This window comes from Nyctereutes procyonoides, unplaced genomic scaffold, assembly GCF_905146905.1.
Source record: "Nyctereutes procyonoides isolate TBG_1078 unplaced genomic scaffold, NYPRO_anot_genome, whole genome shotgun sequence".
In the NCBI taxonomy this organism is placed as follows: domain Eukaryota; kingdom Metazoa; phylum Chordata; class Mammalia; order Carnivora; family Canidae; genus Nyctereutes; species Nyctereutes procyonoides.
In genome coordinates this window covers 27715253-27736702 of record NW_026575125.1, presented here as the reverse complement: position 1 = coordinate 27736702, position 21450 = coordinate 27715253, and the positions used below count along the sequence as shown (strand labels likewise).

At 35.4% G+C, this 21450-nt stretch overlaps 1 protein-coding gene across 6 annotated transcripts in view; it reads left to right on the top strand.

Moving 5' to 3' along the window:
* The window catches only part of DMD (dystrophin), a 2039779-nt gene that overhangs the window by 735628 nt on the left and 1282701 nt on the right, over nucleotides 1-21450 (top strand). For all 6 annotated transcript variants that reach the window (XM_055339022.1, XM_055339018.1, XM_055339021.1 and 3 more), the window contains 4 exons: nucleotides 4188-4358; nucleotides 10003-10185; nucleotides 17335-17469; nucleotides 19272-19421. In XM_055339022.1, the coding sequence (XP_055194997.1) occupies nucleotides 4188-4358; nucleotides 10003-10185; nucleotides 17335-17469; nucleotides 19272-19421 (639 nt within the window). The remainder of the gene's footprint in view (nucleotides 1-4187; nucleotides 4359-10002; nucleotides 10186-17334; nucleotides 17470-19271; nucleotides 19422-21450) is intronic.

The following is a 21450-nucleotide window of genomic DNA, read 5'->3' as shown; positions in this document are numbered from 1 at the left end:
CCAAAGACAACATACCAATGGCCAAAAGTTACATGAAAAGATGCTCAACATCAATAATCATCAGGGAAATGCAAGTCAACGCTGCAGTGAGATATATCCTCATATCTATTAGAATAGCAGTCATCAGAAAGAGAAAGAGATAAAAAATATTCGTGAGGATGTGGAGAAAAGGGAACCCATGTGTGGTGTTGGTGGGGATGTAAATTACTACAACACTGTGGAAAACAGTATGAAGGTTCCTCAAAATTTTTTTTAAAAATAGAGCTACCAGTAATCTGATTTGTGGGTATATTCCCAAAAGAAGTGAAATCCAAATCTCGAAGAGATATCTGCATCTCCATGTTCATTTTAGCATTATGATTCACAATAGTCAAGATATGGAAACAACCTAAGTGTACATCAATGGATGACCGGATAAAGATGTGGTATACATACATATATACATATATGTTTGTGTATATACATACGCTTATACATACATGCATATGATGGAGCATTAATCAGTAATGAGGAAAAAAGGAAATCATGCAATTTGCATAAATTTGGATGGACTTTGAGGACATTATGCTAAGTGATATAAGTCAAAAAACAAATATTGTATGATCCTACTGAATATGTGGAATCTAAAAAAACTGAGCTCTAGAGTAGTGGTGATGGTTGACAGGTCTGGGAGGTGAGGTAAATGGAGAGATTTCAGTCAAATGTTACAAACTTTCAGTTATACACAGAACAAATTCTTGGGACCTGTATAGCATGGTGACTATAGTTAGCAATGCTGTATTATATACTTGAAAATTGCTAAGAGCATAGATCTTAAATGTTCTCATCACAAAAAGAAAAAAAATGGTAATCACGTGAGGTAATGGAGGTATTAACTAATCCTATTTTGGTAATCACTTCACAATATACATGTGTGTCAAATCCCCATGTTGCACACCTTAAACTTACACAATGTTGTATGTCAGTTACACCTAAATAAAGCCAGGGTGGTGGGAGAAGTGGAATGAGGAAGGGCAGTACCGAATGTTAGATTTAGAAATTCTAGAACAGGAAACATGAAGAACTTTCTGTTTTATAATCTGAGGTGTGGCCCTGGAATCTGAAACTGTGGGGGGATAGATTGGGCAATTTCAGGCTAGAATGTTGGCATCACTGATATGATAATGGTAAGCAAAAAATTGTCCAAACCTTTATATAGAAATCCTTCTAAAATATGAAACATATTCATATCTCTGTCTGATCAGGCATAGAGCTGTGGAATGTTAAGTTTGGAAAAGACCTTGGGAATCATCTGGTCCACCTGTTAGGTTAGTGACAGAGCAGAGATAAAGAAAAACAAAAACAAAAAAAAAGAAAAGAAAAACAAGTTGATGTCTCCAGGCTTACTTAACTAATGATTGAGCCCAGATGTCCTGATCTCAGAGCTGATGTTCTTTTCAATATATTTGTGCTGTCACCTCAGAATGACTTCCTGCCTGATTTTCCTTAAAAAAAAAAAAATCGCTCCTTATCCCTTTCTTCGGGTTTAAATAGTATCATATATATATATATATATATAAAATATATATTTTATATATTTATATATAATATATTTATATTTATATATAAATATATATAAATATATATATATATATATATATATATATATATATATTTTACTACAAGTCTTTGGCTAAGTTCCGTTAGTCATTCTAATATTATTGTCTCTTTGCCAACTGCTTGAAAAGATTACAAGAGAACATCTAAGTAGAAATTGAATAACCTGTTTACTTATGCCAATTATAGGCTCATTGATTATGCAAATAGCCTTTATACTTTAATTAGTTTAACTGTTAGACATATTGTTCTAGGTATGTCACAGAGAGCATTTATTTACCTTTCAGTAGATCAGGCACTGCATTCACCAAGGAGAGTAAAGAATTTAAAGTCGTTTTAATTAAATTGTATCAGGCTTAAGATGGTTGTAAAGAATAAGGAGAATTAATATGGTTCTGCACATATTTAGTATTTGGTAAAGTACATGAAAGCTTCACTACACTAAAACTATGCATTATATATTAAGACTGTACAATTAAAACTCCATTACTTAGAAGATAGAACTCTTTCTCTTAATTTTTTACTCTTTTAGAAAAAAATTAACGTTATTGGATTAGATTTCCTTTTGAAGGTAAAAGTGATGCAATATATAATTATTCCAGTACCAAACTGAGATTTTTTTCCTTCGGTGGGTACAACAGGGTACTTTGTAGCAAAGGGATTAACATGCACAATTTTCTTGTAGATATTTAAAATTTTGCTAGTTTTCTGGTTAATAAGTAATACATTCATTTGTAAAAAGTACTTCAGAAATGTATGAGGCTTTAAAAGCACAAGTCTCCTCCCATTACCACATTTACTGTTTTGCAACCTGCTTTTTAAACTTAAAGTTATATACCGAACCACTTTCACTTCAGTACAAATGTATTGGTGCTACATAGTATCCCATTGTGTGCATATGTGTATCTCACAATTTAGTTAACTAATCCTCCACAAAAGCTCATTGGATCTATTTCTGATTCGTGGCTTTCTTCAAAGCTGAATTCAACAGTGTTGATGCCACTTTGTATTTCTGTAGTGTTGGTTGTGATCTCTCTTCTCTCATTTGTAATTATATTTATTTGGGTTCTTTCTCTTTTTGATAAGCCTGGGTGGGGGTGTATCGATTTTATTAACCATTTCAAAGAACCAGCTCCTTGTTTCCTTGATCTGTTCTAGTGGTTTGTGGCTTTTTTGTTTGTTTGTATATATAATTTGTAATTATGTACATATTTAATTTATTTATGCTCTAATCTTTAAATTTTCCCTTCTTCTACTGACTTTAGGCTTCATTTGCTGTTCTTTTCTAGCTCCTATAGGTGTAAGGCTAGTTTGTGTATTTGAGATTTCTCTGGCTTCTTAGGTGGGCCTCTATTGCTATGAGCTTCCCTCGTAGGACTGCCTTTGCTGCATCCCAGAGGTTTTGGACTATTTTGTTTTCATTTTCATTTGTTTCCTTGTATTTTTTATTTCTTGTTTGATTTCCTGGTTAGCCCATTCATTCTTTTTTTTATTTATTGGAGTTCAATTTGCCAACATATAGCATAACACCCAGTGCTCATCCCATCAAGTGCCCCCCTCAGTGCCTGTCACCCAGTCACCCCCACCCCTGCCCACCTCCCTTTCCACCACCCCTTGTTCCTTTCCCAAAGTTAGGAGTCTCTCATGTTCTCTCTCCCTTTCTGATATTCCCATTCATTCTTTACTAGGATCTTCTTTAACCTCCATGTATTTGTGGTCTTTCTAAATTTTTTCTTGTGGTTGACTTCAAGTTTCATAGCATTGTGGTCTGAAAAGACGCATGGTGGGGTCTCAGTCTTTTTGTTTTTGGTGAGGGCTGATTTGTGACCCAGTATGTGATCTGTTCTGGAGAATGTCCCATGAGCACTTGAAGAGAGTGTATTCTGCTGCTTTAGGATGGAATGTTCTGAATATATCTGTTAAGTCCATCTGTTCCAGAATGATATTCAAAGCCATTATTCCTTTACTGATTTTCTGTTTATATCATCTGTCCACTGCTGCATGTGGGATGTTAAAGTCCCCTACCATTATTGTGTTATTATCAATGTGAATTTCTTTATGCTTGTTATTAATTGTTTTATAAATTTCGGTGCTCCCACATTGGGGGTATAAATGTTTACAGTTTTTCCTCCAACTGTACACTGTATTTTGTGTGATACATTTTGTAAAGTAAAAGAGTAAAAATATTTAAAAAATTAAGTGGAGGAGTCAGATTCAGATTTATTAAAATTAGAAATTGTCCAATAAATTTACATATCCAATGGAAACATATTATGAAAAAGTTATTTTCTCTATTCTTTACTCACAGAAAAACATAGCTACACACAACAGCTAAATTATAGTCATGGGAGAATACGTTCATTTTATTACATATGCCAAGTAAATGGCTATCTTAATTTAACACTTCTGTGAAATTAAGCATAACCAATAGATAGCCATGAGTTATTTCCTCATTCATATGAACTTTTTTACATCTTGCTTCGTCTTTTCTATCTGATTCTGTTATTTACAGACTGTTCAGTAATAATATAACGATAATGTTTTGTGACTTTGAATATTCATGCTTTGCTTGTTGGTTTATTTTATGGAAGGTCTATGCCAGGAAGGAAGCCTTAAAAGGAGGTTTGGATAAAACTGTAAGTCTTCAGAAAGATCTGTCAGAGATGCATGAGTGGATGACACAAGCTGAAGAAGAATACCTAGAGAGAGATTTTGAATACAAGACCCCTGATGAATTACAGACAGCAGTTGAAGAGATGAAGGTAAAATAAACCAAATACAATGAAGCAAAGAAAGAAAAAAAAAGATGCAACATTGCTTGACACTGATTCTACACTCTGGTATTTCCTTGGTTTAACGGTGGAAGTTGATTTTTAATGAATTCAGCTTCAAGTTTGGTATATGTTATGGATTCTGAAACTAGGTGTTTATTAATTTTAATGTATGTGGTCAAAATATAAATATTGACAATCACCATTAGGAGCATTTTTTCCCATGACATTATACAGTATTGAGATTGGAATCAGCTACTCACATGAGCTGTTTCTAGGGATGAAAATTCAAATGGAAAATATGCCAAGTGTTAATGCAATGACAGTTGAAAATGTAGCTAACAGGCTGTGTTAGTTTGGTGTTTTACAGGGGTTTCTGAGAATTTGGGTAACTGATGGTCTTTAATGTGAATTAAAAGGACTGAGTTTACATAGAATTTTTCTCAAACAGTAGGATAAAAAATAATACTGATATAGGACCAAGGAATCTAGCATGTAGCAAGGACTGGGATTTAAGGCCAGAAATAGAATCTATGCAATGACATTTCAGTATGGCCTTGGACAACTGGACAGTCAGTGTTATCTCCAATTTGTCTACACAGTGTCATTTTCTAACTTGAATATATGAACTGAGAATTGAAACTTATGTATAAGTAAATTTCCTGGCTCAGAATGGGCATTCAAAACCCTGTGGTAGAACCAACAGCATTGAATATATTTCATTTCAATCCATGTCATCCCATCCCAAGCTCTTCCAAGTGGATCATGTGGCTTTAGTCACATATAGAAAGTAAAATTAAAACACATAAGGAGGGGATCCCTGGGTGGCGCAGCAGTTTGGCGCCTGCCTTTGGCCCGGGGCGCGATCCTGGAGATCCGGGATCGAATCCCACGTCGGGATTCCAGTGCATGGAGCCTGCTTCTCCCTCTGCCTGTGTCTCTGCCTCTCTCTCTCTCTGTGACTATCATAAATAAATAAAAATTTAAAAAAAATGTTTAAAACACATAAGGAAGACTGTGTTTAAACAGGAATAGTTTTTAGGTGATTAAAAGCTGTAAAATGATTCTAATCTAATAGTACTATATATCATTCATTTATTTAAGCAATAAACATTAGTTGTATAGTTACTACACCCTTTTAGACACTGAATACAGTGATGAGCAAGACATAAAAACCACTTGACTTCTTAGAACTTACATTCCAGTGGAGACAGAGCGGGCAGTGAATGGAGAAACAAACTCCTTTGAGATCATGGTAATTTGCCAAAAAACTAAACCAAGAATGTGAAATAAAAACAATTAAGGCTTAGGCAGAATTTAGGGTGGTGAAATGCTATTTTAGGAAGAGTTGACATGTAGGGTATTTGTGAGGCATTATAATCTGAGATATGAATCCTAAGAAAAAATCAGCCTTAAACAAAAAACAAAAAAACAAACATGGAAGTACATTGCAATCAGAGGTAAGAGCTCCTGCAAAGATCCTAAGGCAGACAAAGAGGCCTACCAGCCTGCAGGGAGTAAAGCAGGATAAGTAACCTGAAATGATTTTGGGGGGATGGGTAGGTACCTGTTAACAGGGTTTTATAGGATTGGAGGAGTTCATGAAAAATGAAATGGGAAAGCCATTGGACAGTGTCAAACAAGAGACTCTAATGATTTTAAATTTGAATGGGGAGGTCACTCTTAGGAAAATTATATCATCATAGATGGTGAGAGTATAAGATACTTTGGAAGCAAAATAGTCCACACTTTTCTTTGCTGATCTGAAAACTAAAGTCGCCAGATAGGTGAATACTTTACTCATAGTCGCAGGCTTTCTCTGTGGTAGAACCAAGACTATTGGGTAGATGTTATCTCATCCCATCCCACTCCATCCCATCCCAAACTACTCCAAACTCTCCTATTTTTTCTTTCATTTTCTTTTCTTTTTGGGTCATGTGCCACCCCCATTGCCTTTCCCCTCACACCCCAATCCCCTGGTGGCAATTTTCCTCACCTCCTCTAACACTTTGTAGCCACTGCCTCTGATCCGTAAGTAGATAATCAGCAGTGAGCTTGTGTTCAGCTGCTATACTTCTCCCATTTTTTTTGTTTGGCTCTGGCCCTCTGCTGGCCCCTTTCCCTGTCTCCCTGAGCAGTTTGCCTATCTGGCTAACCACCCAGTCAGATTCTTTTCTCTTTCCAATGCTAGAGAGCAGACTGTCTCAAATTTTGAAATTCTGCACACAGTTCTTGAAATGAGTAACCCAACAATTTAGTCCACGTTGATTTACTTGTTGAAATAACTAATCTAGCTACAAAATTGTTCCAGGATGAGGGTGATATTGAAAAGAGGAAATGCCCAGGCAGCCTCTGACAACAACAGTCAGGGGAGTTGACAAGAAGATCCAATTTCTTGTATTCTTTGCCTTCCAGTCACTGGAATCTCCTTAGGTCTGTTTCGCTACCCAGAAGAGAGTGATGGTACCTTGTCCAGGCTTCCACCTCTGCTCATGTTGAGAGCAAATTTATCTTTATTGTCAAAAGAGACTAGCAGACCTACTCAGACATCTCTCCCTAATTTACTCAGAGTAAAAGTAGAGACATCCTTCTGTTTCTTAACTTTTATCTCCTGTGTTTTACTTGAAAATGATTATGCTGTTTTCCTGACTTCTTTTCCCCCTGTAAACAAAACTTTTCAATTAACATGAAAGAGTTTGGTTGAGTGTTTGATAAGCATTATCTGTCTTGAAAATTCTTTTGGAGGTTGACAATGACTAAATGGTGAAACGTTATATTAAACCCTCCAAAGATCTCTGAGATTTCGGTTTTAAGTGCTTTCTTCTGTCTTTATTTTGTATTAAATTTACACTATTGTAACTCTAGTGCTCACGCTTACCAGAATTATATAAATGTTCTTGCTGTTCTCATTGTTTGGATGACAGACTAGAATTGTGATTCTCACAACTGAGTGAACATCCCAGTCACCTAGAGGACTTGTTAAAACAAAGACTTGTAGGCCCCACCCCAGAATTTCTAATTCAATGAGTCTGGGGTGGGACCTGAGAGTTTTTATTTCTAACAGATTTCTAGGAGATGCCAGGGAACACGTTCCAAATGGTTCCAAGAAACCACACTTTGAGAACCACTGGTTTGAGATGTTGGCAATGAAAGGTGTCTGAGCATATGATAGTTAGATTCATGGAAATAATGGGAGGGGAAAATACATAATTTCTTGTTAGTATTACACCTAAATAATACCAATCATTTAGTTTTCTGCCTTTTCTTTCAGTAGACAAATTTTTATCTCTGTTTCTCCTCTGAATATTCCCCAGCTTCCAAGCTTATTTTTTTAAAAAAAGAATTTATGAAAACCGAAAAATGGAGGGAAGAAGTGTTCTTCATCCTGCATTTTTGATAGTTGTATAGGTTGTTTGTAACTTGTATGAAATGTGATTTCATTCATTGGATCTGGTACACCATACTTCTTCATTTCACGGAAGATTTGAGATGGGCTTAACAGAAACTATGAGAAAGAAAGGATGTAGTTTCCAGGACGACTTTCTTAAACACTTTGGAACTAGTTTTCTGATGTCAAATACAGAGATGACAAAACACATCTCACAAGGTTTTGTTAAAGATGCAACAAAGTAGCACATATAGCATGTCTGACATAGCACACAGCAGCACGTTCTTAGTGATTAATGGTTGACAAAATTGTTTGTAAGCTAAAATTACTATAGTCAAAATATGGTTTATGTAGAAACAAAACTCAGTAATGCAAAAAAACAGATTTAAGAATTTTGAGCTAAATTTTTTAATCAATTGCATCAAAATTCATGAAGGTGATCACTTAGTATTCAAAGCAATGTGGCATTTGCCATCCTATCATATTATATACTTTTAAGGCATTATGAGAATAAATTGAAAGGCATAGGGTACTTGTCTTGAAAAATACAAAGGCATTTTATACCTGACCTTGTGCATTTTTTGCCCATCTCCCCTTGCCCTCACCACTATAATGCATATGGGACCAACTTCCCCCTGCCAGAACCTGCATTTTTTAATGTAAGGACTTTTTGTGGTTCCTGCATCCCACTTTTCCCACCTATTTGTCAGGCTTCATTACTATGAAATAACATCTCCCTAATAGCCTTCAGCTATAGATGGGAGATGATGTATCCATACCCCAATTCTATACCCTTGAGTGGGATAATCCTGAGACATGTTTTCCAAGGCTTCCCAGCAAGAATAAACTCTAGTCACCAACACTGATTCCTGAACTTATTACATATACCCTTATAATCTCTCTTCCCTTTCCTGTCTCCATTCCCCATTCCTACACCAGTATTTGCTTTACATGACACATTTTGAAAGCTCATCTCAGGATTGGCCTTTGGAGTAACTCAAATGAAAGATATATTGTGAATGTGTGTGTGTGTATGTGTGTGTGTGTGTGTGTGTGTGTGTGTGAGAGAGAGAGAGAGAGAGAGAGAGAGAGAGAGATGCACAAACACATCAAAAGTTAAGGAGTATAAATACCCTCCAGCTAAAGACCTCCAGCAAGATTCATATAGTTGGACAAGTTGAGTTGAGTTTAGTACTTCTGGCAGTAAGAGAGAATACATATATGGGGAACAGTGGGTTGTATGAGTTAGAGCATATTAGAAAGAACCTGAGTTTGTGTTAGATGATTTAAGGGAGAGTTGAAGAGCTTTGCTTTGGATCGCATGTTGTCAGTGAGTGGGAATAACTCTGCGATTGGATATCTTAATAAATCTGTCCTAGAAGGAAGGACGACTAGAGTGGGGCTGAAGGTATAATTGATAAAGAAGCAGCAGAGACTCATATTAATGGGGACATGGAAATCTTAGGTATTTTACAGTTTGTACAGTGTTTGTGCTTTGTATATATTCTAATGTGATTATGGAGTATAGTGGTATGGTTGTCATGATCCACAATGGTAACAAAGTAGCCTTGACTGATGTTGATGTTCTGTGAAACAATTTATGGTCCATGGAAGAAGACCAGAGGCATAGCTGAGTATCAGGACAGTGTCCCTCATTTCAGGGGCTTCTGTTCTCCTCTCTCCCTTGTATGTGTTCAGTTACTGAATAGAATTTTCTTTCTCAAAACATGGCCCTGGATGTAGCATTAATAAGACTTTTCTATATTAATTATCTTTCGATTTAAATAATGGTATCTGTACTAATTTCAATATTAATCATTTATTCGAGTAATTTAGAAATGATTTCAATTCTAGAATATGGGATATTTTTGTTAGTATTGAAATACTTGAATCTTGCTTGTTTCATGTATGTGTGTGCATGTATGTGTGTATATATGCATACAAACACCATGTATATGAAAGAAGGTGAGACAACACACCACAAATATATACCTACATGTTGACTACTTTGCCCAGCACTCTGATTAAAGAGCATCCTACATTCTGATGATAATTTTTTCCTTCTGACTTCAAATTTTAACTAAATCTAAATTTATGGAAGTGGCTGTAATCACTATTGGATTTATTTTTTCTTAATCTCCTAACAGGGATCTTGTGGGGAAGAAAGTATGTGATATCTAGGAATGCATTTTGGAAATAAATCCATTGCCTTGCTTATCAAGTAAGAGAGCATTCTCTATTTTTCAGAGAGCTAAAGAAGAGGCCCAGCAAAAAGAAGCAAAAGTGAAACTCCTAACTGAGTCCGTCAATAGTGTCATAGCTCAGGCTCCACCTGCAGCACAAGAGGCCTTAAAAAAGGAACTTGACACTCTCACCACCAACTACCAGTGGCTTTGCACCAGGCTCAATGGCAAATGCAAGACCTTGGAAGTCAGTTGCTTTTTTTTGATCTTTATTACTTATGTGTAAGCTTATGATCCTATGTGAAGCATAATAATTCAAACATGATACAACAATGATTCAGAGCAGAAACACCGCTGTAAAACTCTTAGGCTCACATTCCTCATAGAGGCACTTACAAGCTTGAGACTTTGGGCCAGTTGCTTCCATTGTATAAATCAGTTCCCTGTCTATGAAACAGACAAAAATGACCTGTCTCATAGGGTGTTGAGAATATTACATGAGCTATCCTATGTAAAGTACTTCACCTAGTGCCCACTAGATGTGAGCAGTTACAGTTCTAAATCTTCTTGTTACCATTATTATTAGGTCGCAAAAATGTTATAAATCAGTTTTCTCAACATTTATAGAAACTAGTCTTTATTCTTTCATATATTTGAGTGTCCATAAAATCCTAAGTATCTTATCAGAAAGGTATTTTTGGCGAGGTATGTTTTTATTATTATTGTCTCTACTAATCGCTCTGCACTGTAGGTTTCTTCACAAGTCATGTTGTCTAGCACTTTTAAGGGGACATTTTACATTGTATTTATGTATTATCTCAAGTACTGCTTTATCCTTTCTACATGTTTTACTCCTTAGATTATGATTATCTGAAAATAGCTGATAAAGAATTCACTTGAAAATACCATTTACTAATTAAGGATTGTGTCAAGGAGCACAAAACTTTATCTAGCACCATAAGCCAATGCTGCTAGATACTGCTTACTGGCTGGATTGTAAATTATGCACCCCCCCATGAACTGAGTCATCTCAATGAATATAGTTGATAAAGAATTCATATATATCCCAAACCAGTGGATAGGGAATAAAAAGGGATGGTATGACTTTATGACTTCAATACAAATAGAAGAGGTTCTAAGTGTAATTGCACATGAGAAATAGAGGGATAGCTCAATAGTCTTGAAAATTCTATTAATATAAAAATAAAAGGTTCCTTTAGAAAACATCCCAAAATCAGTTTCTGATGGACTGGCCTATCTTTTACATGAACAACATGAGCAATAGGAAGCAAAGATAATAATGATGTAAATAAATTGATAACATAAGAAAATATTTAAGAGTTTTATTTAAATATTGTCAAAAAGCAATTTCCTATCTACAAAAAGTCCCTCCCTCATGTAATCTAATAGTGAATTAGTTCTGACTTGGTGGAACTCGGTGTCATCTCACCCTTTCTTTTCCATTCTTTGTTTTATTTTCTGTAGCTCCCAGCACTGATACAGCAGATTTTTTCTCTCTCTATTTGAGTATGGCTTACACATAATGTTACATTAGCTTCAAGTGTACAGCATAATGATTAAACAACTCTATACATTATGCTATGCTCACTACAAGTGTAGCTACCATTTGTCATCATTTGCTATTATATAAAGGCTTCCCTTTAATATTTTCTATATATCTGTCTGTCTATGGGATTCTATGTATTTATCTTAAATTTGTCTTCTAGTTCTCAAATTATCTCTTCAACTGACTATTTCTGTATAAATATACTCATCTCTATGTACACATCTACCTATATACACATGTATATATGATTTTGTATTTTTTCAAAGACCTTATTTTCCAAATCTTAATATTCTTACTTAGTTATTTTGAAAATTTGTCTTTTTTATGTAATCTCCTGCTTTTGCATAATTAATTCTATTTCTTCCTTTTGTTAAGCAATTTAAACCTATGCCAACTGTTTGGTTGAGAAGTCTCAGTGAGTAATGAGCATGAACAAGTTCTAGTTTTCCAATAACTATAAGCACCCATATCAAGTCTCATTTTCTGCCTAGTAGCTGGCTTCTTAATCAGTTTTGCAGTCTGATCCCATGACTCTTCATTCACTTTTAGGTTTAAAATTTAGTCTTATTAAATTTTGATCTCATAGTTGGTTAATGTCTTCCATTAGTTTAGATTAATTTCTGGCTTCAGTGATTTATGCAAAGATGAGAGTGAGAAAAAATGATTTTTAGCATCCCCTCCTCCCACTCAGTTCCTGGATAGTGATTGTATAGTGTTGATTGAAGGGAGGATAATCAGTGGAAAATACATTCTTCACATCAATGTCCTTTTCTTTGTTGGTCACAGTGGCTATACCCTTTTATTAACATACATGGACATCTGTGACAATGAGTATGTTGTCACCAGATTCTATAGGTTATTACCACTTAGAGGACTTGTTCTCTGTAGACTTGATGTTCTCTGTAGACTTGATGTCTGTTGGGGATCCTTATTCATACAGACTGTTACCCCCCCCCAACAAAAAAGATCTATTCACTCATGGTACCTTGGAGTATTCAACAAAATTTCAGGCTGACTCTTGCCAGTAGGCTTAAACCAAATTCTCTTGAAAGTTACATCATTTAAACCCATGGTTCCATGATGCCCTGGTTTCTTATTCCCCCACCACATTTCAGCTTAGCCAGCAAGCTCTGGCAGATCCCATCTTTCAAAGCTCTCACCACTCAGAAACTTGGAAGAGTTGTCTTGATTCCTCTTTGGCCATACCAGCAGCTCAGTAGGGAATGCATGCCAACCAACTCTTTCTGAATGTACCTGTCCATTTGATGAGCGATATTATTTTAGGTCCTATAAAGAAAAGGGACCAGATGGGTTTCCCTTAAACACCCCAGTAAAAAGATGAGAAAAAATTGCATCAAGGGCACATGACTGGTTCAGTTGTAGAGCATGCAACTCTTGATCTTGGCGTTGTAAGTTCAAGTCCCACATTGGGTGTTGAGATTACTTTAAAAGATAAAATATGTTTAAAACTTACCTCACTTTTCAGTTCTCTCCTCATATCCCCCCCACCAGCTTCCCTATTAGCTCCCTCTGTTTAAACCACAGCTTGTTAAAACATATGACTGAAGGTTGTTTTTTTTTTTTTAACAGAGAATATCGGGAACCTAGTCCTTTAGTTTCTTTTCTTTTTTTTTTTTCAAAGATCTTATTTATTCATGAGAGACACAGAGAGAGAGAGGCAGAGGGAGAAGCAGGATCCATGGATGGAAGCCCAAAGTGGGACTCCATCCCGTCTCCAGGATCACGCCCTGGGCTGAAGGTGGTGCTAAACCGCTGAGCCACCCGGGCTGCCCGCCCTTTAGTTTCTTTCTTTCTTTTTTTTTTTTTAGAAATTTATTTTTTATTGGTGTTCAATTTGCCAACATATAGAATAACACCCAGTGCTCATCCCATCAAGTGCCCCCCTCAGTGCCCGTCACCCAGTCACCCCCACACCCCGCCCACCTCCCCTTCCACCACCCCTAGTTCATTTCCCAGAGTTAGGAGTCTCTCTTCTGTCTCCCTCTCTGACATTTCCCACTTATTTTTTCTCCTTTCCCCTTTATTCCCTTTCACTATTTTTTATATTCCCCAAATGAATGTTTCTTAAGTATGAACTCTAGTTGCCCATCTCAAGAAAAAAGATCTTACTGGCAACTTTTAATATCAGGCTAAAGTTATTTATTATAAAATTTCTTACAGTTGTGTCATCTTTAGATTGTAAGTTGCAAATTTTACCATTCATTAAAACTACTCACTGCCTCAAATGGCAGCAAATTTCCAAACATGGATTATAATTTTTTTTGGTTTTGAGCTCACTTGTAGTCAGAATTGTTTTTTACTGGAAATCCTTTCTGCTCTAGGCTGCCAGAGGATCCTTACGAGTATTTTTTTTTTTAATGTTCCTACCAGAATTCTAGAAATGTTATGTTCTACTCTCTTGTGTAATAGAAACTTAGGTTTCAGTTTCTTTGGGTGAATCCTTATTTCTCAACTAAAATCCAAATGATTCTCATCTTCTTTGCTAATCTCTTTTATTCCAGTGGGTGGGGATTTTATTTTTTATTTTTTATTTATATTTTATTTTATTTTATTTTATTTTATTTTATTTTATTTTATTTTATTTTTTTATTTTATTTTATTTTATTTTATTTTATTTTATTTTATTATTTTATTTTATTTTATTTTATTTTATTTTATTTTATTTTATTTTATTTTATTTTATTTTATTTTATTTTTTGGGGTGGGGATTTTATAGTTTTGTTTCCAGGATCAGTAGCACGCAACTTTATGCTCTTACATTTCCCTGGAATATGTGAGACCAGTGCCCCTTTTCTCATCCCAAATTAGTGTCGAATACCCTAGCTTTTATATAATATACTGTGTTCTGATATGCCAGTATTTTGTTAAACTTGGCCTCCCAACCTCTGCACACACTTGACTTCCCTCTTTGTTTCTGCTATGGGAGGATTTTCATACTTCACAGAGCAGCCATGAACTTAAATGTTTTCCTTAATATTTTACCCAGCATTTCAGTATCATGAAAGCAGGGGGTGGGGGAGATAACCACATAAGCTCCATTTACCATTTTAAATGGAAGTTTCCTTTTTCATTTGTAATCTCTTCAAAGCCACTGTGAATTCTGTGATTTCCAAGTGTTAAGCTTAACAGTTATTCTGAGTGGCTTTTAGCTCCAATTTAGGCTGCAAGACTACATTTTATTTTGCAAAGGTGACTTGTAAAGCCAGTACATGCAGCCTCTCCAGCTGTGTCCTTCAGATGCGTTTGGGACACAAGAGGCCATCCATCCTGATGGTTAAATCAGCAAGGTAGTTCATTACCTCAATCTGCACCAAAGTTAATAAGACACATTACCAATCACATCTCCTTATTTTCAAAGCTCTAAAGTACCCTTGGGTATTTAAGGAGATATTTATATTTTCCCACTGGGATCTTTGCCCAGAAGGAAGACAGTCTGTAGTCCAGCAGGAGCTGGAAATGACCCAGATTTAAGATTTCTATCACTTTTTAAAGCAAAATACATAATTTCACTTTCTGTAATAAACTGTACATAAAATACCAAGCAAGTCTTTGTAGTGTGGTGATACAGGTTAGACTGCCACTTTTCATCAAGTAGAGAGGGAATGTCCTTCATCATTTGCAAGGGGTATAAGCAAAGTGAAAATATGGGAAATCTGATCGAATTTTTGGTTTCTCCTAAAATAAAACTTCCTTCTTTGGCTTTATTTTTGGTGGCGCTGAGGTGGTAGTTGCAGGGAGTAGTGGTTGTACTACGGTATTTATAGGTTTGTCCAATATTTACAATCTCAAATCTAATGGAAAATGATCATTTTTGTATTCTTGTCCTTTACTGCATCTTCTTGCTTTTTACCCAATAGACATAACCATAATCCAGGAATTCACCTTTATTATTTCTTTGCTTTAAAAATGTTTATCACACTCATATGAACACCTAAATAATGTGTTGCTCAATTTTGCTTGTTTCAAGAATTACAAAAAAAAATCATATCCTATAATATTTATTTTCTAGGATGTGCCCATTTTGCCTGACATTTTTGTGTCTGAGACTCATCCATGTTGTTCTGTGTAATGAAATTTTCATTTTTACTTCTGTATTCTCTGTTCAAGTGTATACAGTGTATTTATACATTCTCCTGTTAGCAGACATAAGATTGTTTTCCAAATTTTGGTTATTACAAAAAGTGCTGAAATGAACAACCTCTTAACTGTCTTTGTTGTCCACACAAAGGAATTTCTCTGGGGATATGTATGTAAAAGTGAAGTGGCTGGATTGTCGGGTATGTGAATATTCACCTGACCGAGAATGAGAGATTGTTTTCCAGAATGGTCATTCTAATATTACCAACCAGCAATAAATATAAGTTTTTGTTAATGTGTATCTTCTCTTACACTTACAGTTGTCAGATTTCTCATTTCTGTTGGTCAACGTGGTATAAATATCGTGTTGTAATCTTCACTTACATTCCCCTGACTGCTAATGAGGTTGAACATATTTTCATATATTTTTTGATATGCATATATATCTTTTTCTTTGAAATGCTGGTTTAGGTTTTCCTTTCATTTTCTGTTGGGAAGTCTCTTCACCTTTCAATTGACTTGATGGCATTCTGTTCTTACTCATCTGTTACAAATTTTGCAATTGTTTTCTTCAAGTTTGAGGCTGGTTTTCAATTTCTTTATGGTGCCTTTTGATAAATAGAAGAGTTTAATTCTATTGTAATCAAATGTATTCAGTTTTTTTTTTTGTTTTTTGTTTTGTTTTATTTTTATAAAATGTCTTATTTAAGATATCCTTTTCCATTCCAAGGTTATAAAATATTCTTCTGTATTTTCTGGTTGCGGTCTTAAAGTTTTGCTTTATTTTGTGTATTACGGTAATCATTTTTCAATACATATCAAATAGCATCCTTGAAATAGTTATTAGTTTATACTCCTCTTAATACACTTCAAGGAAATAATTTGAAATAATGGGGAAATCCATATTCATGTTGATGTTCACTACAAATTTATAATAGTGAACAAAACCAAAAATAGTCTAACTACCCAATAAGTTTTGATTGTTAAGAAAACAAAAATACAGCCACTTAAATGAAACTTTACGTTTTCATTAAATATTTGTGTTCTTAGTAATGCAGAAAAATTGTATGATGTAAGATTTAGTGAAAAGGGCACTGGAGCTAAATCTGTACTTTAATGTTAGCTATCAAATTACTTACATATGAAATGAAGTTTATTTTTTCAAGTTTTTTATTTATTTATTCATGAGAGACACACAGAGAGAGAAAGAAAGGCAGAGACACAGACAGAGAGAGAAGCAGGCTCCACACAGGGAGCCTGATGTGGGGATCCCAGGTCTCCAGGATCAGGCCCTGAGCTGAAGGCGACGCTAAACTGCTGAGCCACCATGGCTGCCCTGAAAGGAAGTTTAAAGGAGCTCACAGAAAAGTGGTCATGGATAATGTTTTGAGATGTTAGATTTATATATATATATATATATATATATGCATTTTTATTTATGCTTTTATTTTTTTATTTTCTAGACTATAATGTTGATGCATTTTTATTTAAAACAGTAAAATCACTGACTCTTTAATTTTTGTAATAAAATATTTCCTTGATGATTAGTAATTAAAAACATAATAGCTGATCAACATGACTAGTTGCATTTTTAAATATCTACTGCAAAGGAAAGGTGAGCGATATAAAATAAAACTGTTCTATTTTCAAAGCTTTAAAAATGAAAATTCCAAAAGCTCACAGTCACTTCTCCATCACACATTTCATCTGTGATATGTATTTCTTTCTTAGGAAGTTTGGGCGTGCTGGCATGAGTTATTGTCCTACTTGGAGAAGGCAAACAAGTGGCTAAGTGAAGTAGAAGTCAAGCTTAAAACCACTGAAAATATTTCTGGGGGAGCCGAGGAAATCGCCGAGGTGCTTGATGTAAGTTGTGAATTAATCAAAATGATAATAATTCATATGCAGTGGACACCCAGGACTAAGTAGAAGAGAACTGCAAAGGAAACAGTACAGATAGTGTGGTAGCTTTGCCTTCCTTGACACTGGTTATTTAGATGAAGCCTTTGTTTCTTCTGTAAACCTTTCAGCCTCAAGGTTTTGAAGAAGATTTAAATAACCTTTTCCAGAGAACATCTGCTTTTTTCTTCTTTTCTTTTTTAAAGATTTTATTTATTTATTCATGAGAGAGACAGACAGACAGACAGACAAGCAGAGGCAGAGGGAGGAGAAGCAGGCTCCATGCAGGAGCCCCATGCGGGACTCGATCCTGGAACTGGGATCACATCCTGAGCCGAAGACAGATGCTCAACCACTGAGTCACCCAGGCATCCTTGCCTTTTTCTGTGTTATAAAGTTCTATGTTGACACTTTTCTTTACCTCTCTAAATCTACCACAGACCCACACAGACTGCAAATGTACTGTTTTGCTCCATCAGAGTAGAGCTAAACAGGATGGTCATATAAAACATTATTTCCAGTTTAAAAGCTACATTTGTTGAACTGAAACCTACTCTTAAGTTATTTAAAAGCATGCATTTATACCTTACAAAATGTCATGAAGTATTAAATGCACATGCTCTGATGTTAGGAATATGTCTTTAAAATGTTCATACATTTTAGTACTACAGAATGTTAGTACATTTTCAAGTTTTATCTTGAAGACATTTAAAAAGTAAAATTTGAAGGAATTGGCAGGTATAAATGTCGATTTATGTGAACTTCTAATAATAGTCATTTCCTTTCTATGCATTTTATTGTACTTTTGGCTAACCTATTATGTATAATGAATACGTAGTTTTGCCATATATTTTGTATATAGGGTCATTTGCAATGCAACCCCTGTGTAAATGGGCTGTAATAAGGTATATAAATTAAGATGTGAACAAAAGGTAAAAGATTTCTTTTGATATTGCAATTCTAGAATGTTACATCAGAAACCTAAACATCATATATCTAACTTCCTTATTTTCTCAAGAGGATTGTAAAACCAGAAGAGGTATCAAAGAACAATGAGACTAGTCTCAAGTGGACTGTGATATTGGCCTTGTGCTAATCAGAGGTGTTAACTGACCAAGCATTCCTTGTGAATCAGCAATGTGATGCATCTTCCAAGAAAAGATGAAGCACATGCAGTACATTAGTAGAATGGTGGCCAGAACAAAGGCCTATTAAATGATTGGATTAAATGACTTCATTCTCATCTTTTATCATTTTTCTGTCCAAAAAATGGCTGCTCCACTTAAAATCTGTGTGTGTGTGTGTGTGTGTGTGTATGTGTAAAAAGTATGAAGGGCAAAGGAATTTCTTCTGGAGGTTGTACTTTTAAAAAAAATTGGGAAGGGAAACTCTGGTCTTGAACTTCTACTTCTGTATATTGTTCGGAATCATGTTACTTAGCCATCACTAGCTATAAGAGAAGTGAAGAAATTGAGTATTTTACCTTCCCAGGTTTAAGACTAGAGGACATCAAAGAAAAAGGTGGCTATGGATAATTTTTAAAGTGCCCCAGTCCGCCATCCTGCCACAAGCTCATGAAGATATAAATGCACAAATATTATATTTTTTAAGTAACAATGGTCTTTCCTGTTTTATCACCCCAATTAGGTATTGTTTTAAATTGTTTTTTAAATTAATGGTATGTAAATAGGAAGATACTGAGCATTTTGTGTTCATTCAGTATATTTAGGAAAAGAAGGGAAATAGTAATTATTACAAATGTATTTCAGTCGCTTGAAAATTTGATGCAACATTCAGAGGATAACCCGAATCAGATTCGCATATTGGCACAGACCTTGACAGATGGTGGAGTCATGGATGAACTGATCAATGAGGAGCTTGAGACATTTAATTCTCGTTGGAGAGAACTCCATGAAGAGGTATGATGATAAGAGTGAAAAATCTGTTGAAATGATTTGCATAAATATCTAGCAAATGCTTTTAGGCCTCTCAGATAAAATGAAGAATGCTTTAAATATTAGCTTGGCTTCCAGGTTTTAAAAATTGTCACAAGCCTCATAAGGGTAAAAATTATTTATATGTGTCTTCTAATATTTTATCTTACAAAAACATTATAAAAAGGTGGATTTTGCCAGGAAACCAAGACATACCAAATATAGTAATGTGCTCAAGTCCACAAACAGTAGTTAATCTTGTATTCAAAAGTCAGATCTTAAAAAAAACAAAAAAACAAAAAAACAAAAGTCAGATCTTATCTGACTACAGAATTCTTTTCCCTACACACGATAAACCAATATGTCTAGGTATCCTCATCTCTTTCTCCCTCTCCCCCTGTCCTTCTCAACACATGCACACACATGTTATGGTCATGTGTAACCTGTCAGTAATATGTGTGATTTTATTAGTACCCTAGATATTTATTGTTTATTCTTCCCATGTCGTACTAAAGAGCTTTAATTCATATATAACAGAGGAGTTTTCATATTTAAAAATTACACCATGTGTTTTTCTAAATGTTTTCAAACTTAAGAGAAAATGACATATATTGCTCCCAAATAGTATTTTGCATATACTTTCCTTTTTTTAAAATTTTTTCCTCATTTTTTTAAAAGATTTATTTATTTATTCAGTCAGAGAAAGCGAGAGAGAGGCAGAGACACAGGCAGAGGGAGAAGCAGGCTCCATGCAGGAAGCCTGACGTGGGACTCGATCCTGGGTCTCCAGGATCACACCCCGGGCTGCAGGCGGCGCTAAACCGCTGCACCACCAGGGCTGCCCTGCATATACTTTCCTAAATCAAGAATGTATTACTTGTCAAAAAGAACAAATGGATTATAATGAAGTTTAATTTTGTATCCATTTACTAAATGTGTCTGTAACATTTGAGACAGTGTTCTAAGGTTAGGTGGTAAGTCTGAAAATTCCCTCTCCATCAGAACTCCTAGACACTGAGTAGTTAAGCAAAAATTCACTGATTTCTTAGTGTGTTCAGAACAGAAAAACAAATGCTATCCTTATAAGATGCCAAAAGTTGTGTTAAAAGTTATCACAGAGGATTAGAGAACACAGAAAAAGGGCACACGCCCATGTGGGTGAGCAGAGGAAGGCATCTGGGGTAGCTTTCCTAGAGAAAATTCGTTGTGAGCAACATTTTATTTTATTTTTTCTTTAGGATTTAAACAGTTTTTTCAAGGATATCTACACCCAACATGGGGCTCAAACTCTCAATGCTGGGATCAAGAGATGTTGTGTGCTCTACTGACTGAGCTGGCACAGGCAGCCCTGTGAACTAGAGTAGGAGATAGCCAAATGGACAGGTGTAGGAGGGAAGTTCCAGACAGGTAGACCTCCACATGCAAGCAGTTGGAAGTATGAGGCTAGTTATATCTGCACATCTGCAAGCCATCTGGTTTTGCTCGAGTGTAAGGTACAGCTGGCAGAGTGTTCTGAAGGTAGACCCGAGTAAATAGGCACCAGCAAGGTTGCTGAGGGAGCTCAGTGCTTCTCAGACAGCCTGGTCCATAACTGTACACCCAGCGAACCATGAGGGTTTATTCATTTAAAAAAATTATTTATTTTTTATTTTTTGAAAGGGTTTTTTTTATTTTTTAATAAATTAATTTTTTATTGGTGTTCAATTTACCAACATACAGAATAACACCCAGTGCTCATCCCGTCAATTGAAAGGGTTTAAAATATAAGAATGAAGGGTCATCTGGGTGGTAGAGTCAATTGAGCATCTGATTCTTGGTTTTGGCTCAGGTTGTGATCTCAGGGTTGTGAGATCGAGCCCTGTGTTGGGCTTAGCACTCAGTGTTGAATCTGCTTGAGATTCTCTCTCCCTCTGCCCTTCCTGCTCATTCTCTCTCTCTCTCTCTCTCTCTCTCTCTCTCTCAAATAAATAAATCTTTAAAAAAATGTAAGGGGGAAGGAGAAGAGAGGTGCCAA